The sequence below is a fragment of the Dreissena polymorpha genome, chromosome 3 (assembly GCF_020536995.1).
Source record: "Dreissena polymorpha isolate Duluth1 chromosome 3, UMN_Dpol_1.0, whole genome shotgun sequence".
Taxonomy (NCBI): domain Eukaryota; kingdom Metazoa; phylum Mollusca; class Bivalvia; order Myida; family Dreissenidae; genus Dreissena; species Dreissena polymorpha.
Genome location: NC_068357.1, coordinates 109,845,425 through 109,858,648, shown reverse-complemented (window position 1 = coordinate 109,858,648; position 13,224 = coordinate 109,845,425). Strand labels below are relative to the sequence as shown.

The 13,224-nt window shown below is 36.8% G+C and overlaps 1 protein-coding gene across 2 annotated transcripts in view; it reads left to right on the top strand.

Moving 5' to 3' along the window:
• The window catches only part of LOC127870987 (restin homolog), a 96,637-nt gene that overhangs the window by 20,151 nt on the left and 63,262 nt on the right, over nucleotides 1-13,224 (top strand). For both annotated transcript variants that reach the window (XM_052413598.1, XM_052413597.1), the window contains exons 3-5: nucleotides 1,356-3,435; nucleotides 10,471-10,593; nucleotides 12,692-12,900. In XM_052413598.1, coding sequence (XP_052269558.1) covers nucleotides 1,356-3,435; nucleotides 10,471-10,593; nucleotides 12,692-12,900 — 2,412 coding nt within the window. The remainder of the gene's footprint in view (nucleotides 1-1,355; nucleotides 3,436-10,470; nucleotides 10,594-12,691; nucleotides 12,901-13,224) is intronic.

Below are 13,224 nucleotides of genomic sequence, written 5' to 3'. Positions count from 1 at the left end.
AATATTTGCGCAAACATAATGATAAATCCCGAATATTGTTTACATTTCGTAACATCATTCAGCAAAATACCAAAATGCGATTGGTCAATAAACGAAAAGTAAGCAAATGAAAGTGCTTTAAAATGTTGTATTACACATGTGTAATATAAAAAAATATGTAATGGTTGTATTACATGGGAAACAGGGTAAAGCGTGTGATAAATTGATTTCCCCTGCATATGACCTCAGGCAAAATCTAATGCGCAACTGCTGCGCCAAGCTCAGAGGCTTCAATAATTCCTTTTAGATAAGTATAAACGCTATGTTATTAGTATAATGTACGTATTTTCCAATGTATAGGTAGTAAGAGCATAACAAGCGTTTTATTGTTTTACCAATTTCAAACGATGATTAATTGACATCTATGAGCAAATATTTTAAAGATTTTTCTTTGTCAGGAGTGTTGTTTGACCTGTTTAAACAAAATGTAGGCATTCTGTCTTCAATGTATGACAATTATTTAGAAAATTGTAAAGATTGATATTTAATACTCTTAATGTTGCTGTAAACAACTGTTTTTTTTTTCAATACAATAATGTTGAAAAGCAATGAGCCTTTCACAAAATAAAATGAATATAAAATATTGTAGAACATTTATAGATAAGTTTTAGAAAATTATTCATAGCCAAAAGAAATTTGATTCATTCCCTTTTAATGAACAATATGAAACAACCCAATTATGTTTTAGATTTGTTTTATTGCCAACGATATTTGCCAGTTACGGATGTGACAGCTTTATGTCCATTTTAGTGCACATCAATTTATGCACTTGCTCGCATAATTAAGTAAACAGTTTGGATTCACAGCAAATTTTCATTTAAATTTGTAAATACTTTGAGAGCTTGTAAGGAAGATTTTCATCTCTTATAACTAAATGAAGAAAAGTTGTTGCTACTTATTCTTTTTTGTTTGATTGTCCTTTCTTATTTGATTGATAATTGAATGTTGGTGTTAAATATGATTTCATTTATTTACTGGTACAAACATGGTAGATTATTTGCACTCACACTGGAATAGATTTGCATGTACACTGGAATAGAAAATGAATTAAGCTAGCTAAGCAACAGAGGTAGCTCAATTGTTAGACGGTGCTTCACTTTCATTCTTGTGCTAGTGAATTTGAGCCCCATACTGGGCACTCTTTTGTGGTGATTGTTCATTAAATTATGTTTTCATATGTTCATTTTCCCCTTCCTCTCACTGAAAAAGGGTAGTTGTCATTTTCTCGTTTAAAAATACTCACTTAATAAACATGACAGGCAAATAAATTATTATTGTCATATAATAATTTTAAAAAAATTGTTTATTTGTTTCAGTATTCAAACGTTGAAGAGCCACCTGTCGATTCTGACAGAAAGCAGTCGGATAAGAGGCGATCCTTTTTACAGCAGCCAAAGACTTATGTTTCGAAACTACCAGCGCCTCCCACTGCTCCCACACCTGCACGGACGCTTGACCGTCCTAGCTCCAAGCCCATAGAGGCCCACACTCCCCGCACACTGCCCATACCTATTCCACAGAGCTGTCCAGTAGGTCAGAATAGCTTAACTGCCAATGCAACTTCCGAGCCCCAGGAATTCTTCATTGGAGACAGAGTAACCATCGGAGGGATTAAAACTGGAACTCTTCTATATTTCGGACCGACCCATATCGCTGATGGCCTCTGGTGCGGGATTTCTTTGGATACCCAGGAAGGTAATCATGATGGCTTGGTGAATGATGTGAGATACTTTACCTGCCGTAAAGGACATGGAATATTTGCACCAGTTGAGAGGGTTTCTCATCTAGACAGCAATGCTGTTTTGCAAGTTATTAAATCGCCACCAAGAGTGTCACAGATACCTGCTAAGCCAAAAGTGTGCTATACAAGTCCACTTTTAAGAGACGAAATTGGTTATCAGGACAGATCGGCTGAGCTGTTAGATGACATTGAACTGCCAGATATAGAAGGTGACCTACTAGATCTTGATGATGATGGCATTCTACATGATGACACTGTAGTAAAAGCAAATAAAAAAGCAAAAAAAACTAAAAGAAAGCTGCCACATTTACCAGGCCCGTCATCCGGAATTGCCAAGTTAAGTTATACAAAGGATATGAGTCACAAAGCTGCATTTGATAGTGCTGAGGAAACTGAAGAAAAATTTGATGAGCTGGACAGTGACAGCGATGATCTTGAAGAGCTAGAAAGTAACCGTGCTTTCAGCATGGATGAGAAGGAATGTGAAGTGGGTGAGATGCCCCATTCTGCAGAGGGGAGCTCTGGAGGGGAGGACTCATGGAGTCTCAACAAAGACTATCTGGCCATGTGTGATGGCAAGGCGAAGTACCTGAATATAACGTTTGACGGGGAATCGGAGAGTAAAACTTCAACACAAGAGCCATCAGAGGAATCCCCTTCCCCTGAGTTCATTTTCGACCAAGAGATGATTGAAGATGGCGAGTTTGCTTCCCAGCCTATGGAGATGAGTAGGGACTCCAGTCTGGGAATTTTGTCCAGTTTCACTCTGGAGAAGAACGAGTTACTGTCTGAACTGTTTGGGGATGAAGAAGATGACGATCTGGTGACTTCACAAGACACTTTGGAGCCAGTGTCAGAAGAGAAGGACAGTTCACCAGAGAAAACACCCGAACGTCAGACAGACTTTAATTCCGATATGGATTTTGCTTGTAAAGAAGTGGCAACATCTACTCCCTTTACAGCAGCTAGTGCTAAACAAATGTTAAGAAAGAATCTTAATGAAACGTATGACAAAGATTTTGATGAAGAATATCCTGTGCAAATTGGAGAACCAGGTAAAGAGTGTTTAAACTCCACATTTACCCAAGAGAGTGCTGCAAACTCAACATTTACCTTAGAAAGTGCTAAAACCAATGCTGAAACAACTTTCACAGTGGAAGATGATGGTCATGAAAACGATGAAAATTCTAATTCCAACAATGTGATGAAAGACAGTGGTTCAAGTAAAGGTCCCATGATAGATTCTGGAATATCTATGCGAGGATCAATGTCTGAATCTTCTAACTTCATGAAGGGATCTGTAATGGAAACATCTAAGTACACCATGTTAGAACCCGGTGTGCGGCGCAGTATGTTGGATTCAGGAATATCCATGCAATACGCTTTTGTTGAATCAAGCAATGGTGGTATGGTTGACAGCACAAATAAGGTATCGGTTGGTGAAAAGACAAGAGATTCTTGGAACGGAAACAAAGTATGCTTTGTAGAGGATGTTATAAATAAGAATAATGAAGAGGGGCTTGGGAAGAAACCTGGTACAGGAGCAGTGATGTGGCGAGGGGTGGACGATGCCAGACTCATGCAGGACCTGACAGACGGACATGAAAAGAAGGAAAGACCCATCTCTTTTCTCTCAACTACAAGCGCAGACACAGGTGAGTACACAGTTAATTTGTTTAATCAAAGGTTTTATTTTTCTGCTTAAGTCATTTTTTAAAATTGAAGTTTAATAGGATTGATAATATTTGCTTATTAATGAGGAAATTGTGAAATTAATTTCAGTAGAAGCATGATCCGGCAAACAATTCATAATGTAAATGAGATTGGTATTTTTTATCATGCTTTTTCCTTTTTCACAATTTTAACTAGAAATGGCGCGGCAGAGGCCTATGCGTATCCGCACGCCGCATGTTTGACCCAGGGATGCCCCAGGGTTGGTAATGGGGCCATGCATAGTTGAGTTTGACCGTATTGTCATAAGAGAAGTTCAGTATCAATTAGAAGTGAATCGGTGTAGAAATGAAGAAATTATAGTAAATGGCAATTTTGGGTGGGCGTGGCCTATGTGGGCGGGGCGCCCCAGGGTTGGTTATGGGGACATACATAGCTGAGATTGACCGTATTGTCATGAGAGAGGTTCAGTATCAATTTGAAGTCAATCGGTGTAGAAATGAAGAAATTATAGTAAAAGGCAATTTTGGGTGGGCGTGGCCTATGTGGGCGGGGTGCCCCAGGGTTGGTAATGGGGCCATGCATAGTTGAGATTGACTGCATTGTCATAAAAGAGGTTCAGTATCAATTTGAAGTAAATCAATGTAGAAATGAAAAAATTATAGTAAAAGGCAATTTTGGGTGGGCGTGGCCTATGTGGGCGGGGTCCCCCAGGGTTGGTAATGAGGCCATGCATAGTTGAGATTAACTGTATTGTCATAAAAGAGGTTCAGTATCAATTTGAAGTGAAGTGGGGTAGAAGTGAAGAAATTATAGTAAAAGGCAATTTTGGGTGGACGTGGCCTATGTGGGCGGGGCGCCCCAGGGTTGGTAATGGGGCCATGCATAGTAGAGATTAACCGTATTGTCATGAGAGAGGTTCAGTATCAATTTGAAGTGAATAGGTGTAGAAATGAAGAAATTATAGTAAAAGGCAATTTTGGGTGGGCGTGGCCTATGTGAGCGTGGCCTATGTGGGTGAGGCGCCCCAGTGTTGGTAATGGGGCCATGCATAGCTGAGATTGACCGTATTGTCATAAGAGAGGTTCAGTATCAATTTGAAGTGAATCTGTGTAGAAATGAAGAAATTGTAGTAAAAGGCAATTTTGGGTTGGCGTGGCCTATGTGGGCGGGGCGCCCCAGGGTTTGTAATGGGGCCATGCATAGTTGAGATTGACCGTATTGTCATAAGAGAGGTTCAGTATCAATTTGAAGTAAATCGGTGTAGAAATGAAGAAATTATAGTAAAATAACCTGAAAAAATGACTGATAGTCTCTGACCCGGCCCCACCCCAACCCCCATAACTTTTGACCCAGGGGTCAGATCAAAATTCCAAATAGTGCAGGGTCGCACATATGCTCATAGCTACCAAGTGTGTAAGTTTTAAGGTTCTAGTGCTAATAGTGTAGGAGGAGATAGTGGCCAGGACGGACGGACAGACGGACAACCGAACAGACGGCGGATATAACCACAATATCCCCACGCTTTTCAAAAAGCGTGGGAATAATAAAAGGGTGGTAGGTAGGAAGTTGATTTTTTTTAAACTTTTTACAATATTTTTGTAAATGTTTTTACAGTAAAATAGTGTATGTAGTGTCAGACTATTCATAAGTCACACCTATCTTTAGTTGTTGAGGATTTTACAACAAGAACCAACAAATTTAACAATTGAAGATTTTGTGTGTGTAAATGTGTATTTATTATATTCATTAAATAATCCTCATCAATGCTGTGTAGTCTTTGCAAGAGTGAATTTCTAATTCTCAGGAAGTTGGAAAACAAAAGCATTTTTAATGCATACTTAAATAAAGGGTAGGGACAATTAAGATGGGTAGATAAGGTTATCTCAAACAAACAATTGTTTAAGGATGGCCTTATAATAATTGTTAAATGCTAATATACTGTATGTACCAACATTTTAATACAAAATTTCAATACAAAATGATGATAATAGCCCTAAGTATAAGCCTTCAGGAAAAGTTTAATAATCACGTAGTAATTGATGGATTAGATGACATGCAGATCTTATCTGCAAATAAAATGCTTTATATTGGTACAACATCAGAAGCATTTCAATCCTGTTTTATTGATCATAAGGCATTTCATCATACAATTTATCCGTATTTTTTCTAAAGGGTTGCCAATATCACAATTTACAGGCAGTGCTAGCAAGAATCAATAACATGTCATACAAGTTTAATACTTTTGTTGGCTGTCAAATTTGGGGATATTGCAAATCATAATTGCTATTTTTCAGTGTGGATTTTTTTGTCAAATTGTTGGCACCATTCCCTATCTCAAAAAGTATATAATTTTTGCAAATGACTGCCTAAAATTCCCAATTGATTTAGGTTCCAAAAGAATAAATAAAATCAACAACATAAACAATTCGTTCAATTTCCTTTCCAGCAGTATTAGTTGAACTTAAGTATTATATTGAAAACAGTCCCAATTTTTATGCCTCCGAAGGAGGGCATATAATGATTGCACTGTCTGTCCGTCCGTCTGTCTGTCTGTCCATCCATCTGTCTGTCTGTCACACTTTGCGTTTAGGTTTCGAAAAATGCTAATAACTTCTATTTTGCTTCAGATGTAACCTTCATATTTGGAATGCATGTGTATATGGACAAGTCCTTTCCATACGCACACAAGTTTTGACCCCTTTGACCTTGACCTTGAACTTAGGGTCTGCGTTTAGGTTTGGAAAAATGGTTTAGGGATTAGACGAATGCTCATAATTTCTATCAAAGCATTTATCCGGGGCATATGTCATCCTATGGAGACAGCTCTTGTAAACTATAAATTAGTTAGCAAAAAAAAACGCACACCACCAATTTCCCAATATACATCAAAGTGTTGCAATTTTTCCATGTCCATATATAGGACCCTGGCCCCATTCCAAAAATGGAGAAAAAAAAACACTGCTTATGTCATGCAGTCACAAATATTATGGTGATCTGTAGCATATGATGCCATTGTCCTTTCGCCTATTTTATTGTGTTGCATCAATTGTTTACCTCACTAAACTACCATTCATATATTGCAAAAACTTTTGTTTAATCATGAATTTTTACTTAAACTAAAGCAAAAAGAAGCTGTATGAACGTGTAAAAATAAATTTCTCTTGATGTTTTTAAAAAAGTACATTGTTTTATGGAAGTATGGAAAAGGTTACCTGTAATGAAATTTCTGACATGTGGGTACTTGTAAAAAAAATATTTTGACGAAAAAACCCACCCAGAAGAACATCAAAGAAAGAAGCATACCTAAAATACCTTAAATAAAAATGGAAAGGTACTATTGGCACAAGTAAATAAGCGCGTCTAATATCTGAGAAGGAGTAAACATAGAAACATATAACAGGGGAACAGTTACCAGAAATTCATTACTGTTTCTGGGGTAGTGCCAACTGATGATTTAGTGCTGATGTAAGCAGAGATACTTGAAACAAGTTGCCACATTTCCTGACTGATCTTCTAATCCATAGACAATTAATTTTAAGGCTGTCATTTTAAAAATTAAAACAAACCTATTTTTATTTCAATCCGAGGTATTAAACTGGGTCAATAGGTCAAACTTAAGAAAAACCTTGTTACCATTCTAAAGACCTCTGTTGTGGATCAACCTCTTTGAAACTTGGTCAGAACATTTATTGAAACATTGTTTAGGCCAAGTTCGAAAAACTAGATCGCCAAGTTTAATCTCTGTAAAACCTTATCTTTAGAGGTCACATGAAACTTGGTCAACATCTTTAAGTTGACAATATTAAGGCCCAGTTTGAATTTGGATTAAGTGTGTCAAATAAATAGGAAATCAGATAAATGCTTATATGAGGCGACATATCCTATGACGGCATGATATGGTACACCCCAATAATATGGTCATGCCGGATAAGTTTATATCAACTTACTGTGAAATAACATGGCTTGTCGTCATAGTTTTGAATGTTTTTCCCTCTTAATTTTACTCGCTATAACGACATTAAGTTAAAGTCTCGATGTAAATGTTTCCGGCTTTTCCTGAAAAAATATTTGGTGGACATGATCTAAGTCGACAAATCAACATAATTTTTGGCGTAATGCTCTTGTGAAAATGACTTTCCATCATAGTTTTAGTCGACACGATGAGTTATTTTGTACGCCATGATACCTTTTTCATATCATGCCGTCATAGGATATGGTACACCCCAATAATATGGTCATGCCGGATTAGTTTATATCAACTTACTGTGAAATAACATGGCTTGTCGTAATAGTTTTGTGTGTTTTTCCCTCTTAATTTTACTCGCCATAACGACATTAAGTTAAAGTCTCGACGTAAATGTTTCCGGCTTTTCCCGAAAAAAATTTGATCGACATGATCTAAGTCGACAAATCAACATAATTTTTGGCGTCATGCTCTTGTGAAAATGACTTGCCATCATAGTTTTAGTCGACACGATGAGTTCTTTTTTAAGCCATAACATCTTTTTCAATTATCATGCCATCATAGAATGTTGACAGCATCACAATATCAAAGTGTGTACCATATACGCTTCCATACTAAATTTCTTACGTATGATGTAGAGGAAAACCAAGTGCTTGCAACCAACTGTTACTGTTGTTGCCATGGTTGGTTGAGAAAACTGGAAAATGAATTTGTAATTCCTTATTACCTGACAAAACACAGGCAACTGAGTGGCTTGCATTAATATTGGAAATGAATCAAAGATACCTTGGACCAGTAATATCACATACTTCAGTTATTATTGTTCAAGCTCTTGAGAGATAATCACAATATTCTTCCTTTTTATGTCAGTTATTACCATTTAGATGCTGTTAGAACAAATATTTTTAGAAAGAATGTTTTTGGAAGAAAATGCATTCGTTTTGATACCGATGAAATGGCATGCTTGACAATTGTGTTTTAGCAAATAAGGAATGATCAGTACATGAAAATGTGTCTTAAATATCCAATAGAATAACAGTGTTGTTAGTTTTTGTCAAATCTGAGGCCGTAATTCTCAATCTCAAAAAAATAAATTTATCTTAAATGACAGACACACATTTCAAATTTAATGTTAACATTTTTTTTAAATGTAAAAAGTACAATTCAGTTATTCAATTAATCTCCCTATCCAGGTATAAGGTTCAATATACCTTTGCAAATATTATGTTTAAAAAACTTATTTTAATAAGAAAAGAAAAAAATCTAACTGTCACAATTTCAGTCATAAAAACATAAATTTTCCCCTGAGCCCAAAACCGAAATTGTGAAATAAAAACAACTCACAAAATACAAGTACAGTGTAAACAATGATTTTTTGTCGAAATAAACTGGGAAAACGTTCCAGAGGGCAGATCATTTGCCTGCAGCTAGGGCATGATGTATTCATCTATGGTAATATTGGGTAGGCAGATCAATATAATGATTGCTGTTGTACATAATGGAGTTTAGTCCAGACTGGTCTGGGAGGGATGGGCCATCAGGTCATGAAGGAAATATGAATATGTGATGGTCCTTAATGATTGTAGATAGCCCTTTTGGGGAAATATGAAATATGAATATGTGATGGTCCTTAATGATTGTAGATAGCCCTATTGGGGATTCATTTTGAAATTGCAACCATATTGCACAACATTCTTTTGATGCTTCGTCTGCATAAATAAAGTGATGGATATTGGCATTTGTTCCACATTTTGCATAATCAACCTTGAAAATGTCTGTCTGTTTATCTGTCTGTCCGTAGACACAGGAGAAGTCTATGTCTGTCTGTTTATCTGTCTGTCCGTAGACACAGGAGAAGTTCTACAATTTTCCATGTTACATCATTCAAACTTGCTAAGATTGTCAACGTTAAAATGACCGTAGTTATGCCCCATTTTTTTTTAAATGAGATTTTTTTTTACATTATTTAAGTCACTATAGATTTTATTAACAAAAATATACTGGGTACATCTGTGAACTTTCAATGTTCAGAAGAGTTATATAATTTATGGTATGTTACACATTGTAATTTTGCTCTCTACATTATATGTTTCATCAAATCATGACTATTGGGGTCAACACCCGTTATTATATGGACTTGTTAAGCAAAAGGAACACTCTCTTTCTCTGGATCACAAGGCCCAAAGGTTTATTAGTTGGAATGTAAAACTCAGTTTTTATGCCCCCCTTGGAAGAAAAGGGGTTATATTGTATTGCACATGTGGGTCGGTCGGTCAGTCGGTCGGTCCGTCCACCAGATGGTTTCCGGATGATAACTCAAGAACGCTTAGGCCTAGGATCATGAAACTTCATAGGTACATTGATCATGACTGGCAGATGACCCCTATTGATTTTCAGGTCACTAGGTCAAAGGTCAAGGTCACAGTGACTGGAAATAGTAAAATGGTTTCCGGATGATAACTCAAGAATATTTAGGCCTAAGATCATGAAACTTCATAGGTACATTGATTATGACTGGCAGATGACCCCTATTGATTTTCAGGTCACCAGGTCAAAGGTCAAGGTCTCAGTGACAAAAAACGCATTCACACAATGGCTGCCACTACAACTGACAGCACAATGGGGGGCATGCATGTTTTACAAACAGCCCTTGTTTATCGATACGTTTTTTTCAAATAATCCCCCTTGGGTTCAAACGTCCGTGCTCCAGCGTCCAATTCTTCATAATTGTTACAACTTGCTACATATATGTACATATGGCAGGGGAAAGTGTTTTTTTTACTGCTGTGAAGAGGTCTAGTTTGTTACAGTTGTATTAATGTGGCCGGTCTGGTTAAGGAGCTAACCTGCAATATGTGTGAGAAGATTAATTGAATATGGTGGTATCAATGAAAAACTGTTGAAAAAATGGTATATACAAGAAAAACAAAAACAAACTGTATGTCTGTCAACACAAATTTTCCTAATATCATTTCATTGACCTGCTTATCATGACTAATTCCCTCAATGATTAATCAGCCCATCTGACTAACGGTGTGTCCTCCTATTTCAGGCTATGTTCCGGACACCGACTCAGAGCTTGGCACATTGACCTTGAACTCTCCACAGGAGTGGCAGGAGTGTCACCTGCCAGGGCAGATAGGCGTACGTAACCAGGGGTCTACACATACTCAGGGTGAGCTCCCTTTGTATTCAACCTCTTTGGATATGCCCTTGTCAGGCTGTCTGTCTTTAGGTCCTTCCTGTGTGTCCCAGTTTTTGTGTTTTTTTGTGTAACTCAAAACTCCAAAATTGATGCTAGAGGGATGATTGCTGCTAGAGGTCTAAAATATTACAAACATATATCATCATGTGAATCTCCATAATTTTGCTCACAAGTTTTTGGCATAATGGGAGTTATGTCTCATTTGTTATATGGAAAAAAAAAATCTTATGTCATGTGTTACTCAAAAAGTATTGCTGCTAAAGGGCTGAATACACCTATAGTGCACCGTGGCGTAATGGATAAGGTGTCAGCGTAGCGATCAGGAGGTCATGAGTTTGATTCCCACTCGGGGAGCGTTCTCTAGATCTTCTCCAAAGACGCCAAGTACTGGATTATAGGCCCAGGAAATGGACTCGAGAGCGTTTCTATAAGCCTGATGCTTTTGATGCAATCAAGCTAAAATAAATAAGTTTAAACTAAAGGGCTGAAACTTTTTAAACAAAAGTTGAGTAGCTCCATATACTGGTAACAATATGGTCTACTCAACTGGAGTAATGGCCCTTGTTTTAAGCAAAATAAAACTTTAAACAAAACTTGTATAGTGTGAAGCTCAAAAAGTCTTTCTGACACAAACTTAATTCACCAGTGTCGGAACTTGTGAAACCTTCCTTATATAGGTTCATTTTGGTTCAGTTCTTTCCTAAAAAAGTACAGTTTCAGACAAAGCAGGTTGTGATTTCCTATGGATACATTTCTAGTTGTATTCAAAATGTTTTTGCTATCTTAGTAGAGACGTATTTCCCTGTATATTTAGACCCTCTAAGGGCTATACTGACTTTTGGTACTGGACGATTATTGTTATAATGCAAGTGGGGCATTTAAGTTCGAACTTTGTCTTTACAACAAAATACATTTAATGTACATATTGGATATTTCCCTAGTAACAGGCTGATTTGAGAATGCTGCCTAGCAACCCTGATATGTTTATCTTTCCTTGCAATACATTCAGACATAAATTGGATAAGAAAACACTTAATATTTGAAATAATTTCTCATAAAAAAAAATATTATACATCTTCTAATGGACTTATTAACATTAGCATATTTTAATAGGTGATTTCTTTCCGAAACGTAATGTAACTTTCTAATTGTTTAAATAAGCAAAAAAAACACCACTTTTGTGATGAAATTTTCTTAAATACATTTAACTCAAAATTTATTAACAATATAGTTTAAAATTCGAAATTATGACTGAATCAACAGGAATGGGGGAAACTGTAGGAATAAAGGATATATAAGAGTGGGCAATGTAATTTAAGGTAGTGTTTGGTCATTGTGTACCTTTGTACATAGCATTTAAGCCATCTCTTTCAAATCTATATAATGTAAAAATGAAATCAGAGTGGTTGATTGACCACATAATTGAGATACAATGTAGATCACCATGAATTTCTGGTTATTATCTAGCCTAAGGGTAGTTTTTTTGCACCCAATATTTTATCCCCCCCCCCCCCCCCGCCATCTATTGATGCGAATAACGAGGCCTTTTCTTACAATTGTGAAGACAGAGAAGGATCTGTCAGTAAACTATGAAACACACACACTCAGTCCCTCTGAATGATGATTACTGCTTCACCTTTGCATGCTGGGAAATTTGTCGTCTGCTAAAATTTGGTCTGCTGAATTTTTAAAATTAAAATTTTCTTCGATTTTTTTTCAAAGAATACTATCAGAATAGCAAAGAGTTTGGATCTTGATGAGACGCCACGTTCTGTGGCGTCTCATCTGGATCCAAACTGTATGCAAAGGCCTTCAAAATTCGGTTCCAGCACTGAAAGAGTTAAGGCTAGCACCTGGATAACTATACTTTAACGGTGGTTGAATAATTAGCATTCTTATATTACCCATACCAACCGAACCAACTGTACTTGATCTTTGCTGTAATATCTGCTGTATTAAACTGTAAAGGCTGCCCCTGCAAAGCATGATGAGCTCTGATATAAAGAATCACTGACCAAATGGTACTGGTTCATTATAGAAGTGTCATTTTGACCATTGATTCTTGCAGGTGTTGGAGGCAAAAACCTGTTCACTGCCCCAGTAGAGTCCGACACAGACCAGGGTCACATCACCGCAGATACGGATGGTGAATATGAGGTTGGTAGGTCGGAGGTCATAACTACGGACAATGACTTTGGTGGAAGTTCAAAGGTCATGGTCACGACAGATGTTGAAGAGGAATCTGGAGATGAAGTCACTCAGATTGAAGATGCTAAGGTAATCATTACAGTATTTTTTTGTTGCGATATTAACCTTGAAAGTTGCTTTAAAAGTGGTATAAGTATTCATTGATAAGCATTTGTTTAAGCTGATAGGTGATGGAACTTGCAAATGTAGTTTATTGATATTTTAAAGTAGTTTTTTCCCCATTTTGTTTGACAAATTGAGCATAAATTGTATCTGCATGGTGTTAACCTTGTTGTAAAATATTTGTATGGAGCTAGATATTTTATAGAACTATTTGATATGTTGTCACCTTGTATATGTTTTATACAAAGTATTGGGTTTGATATACACTTTTGGTGCTTGCAGCAATCAAGC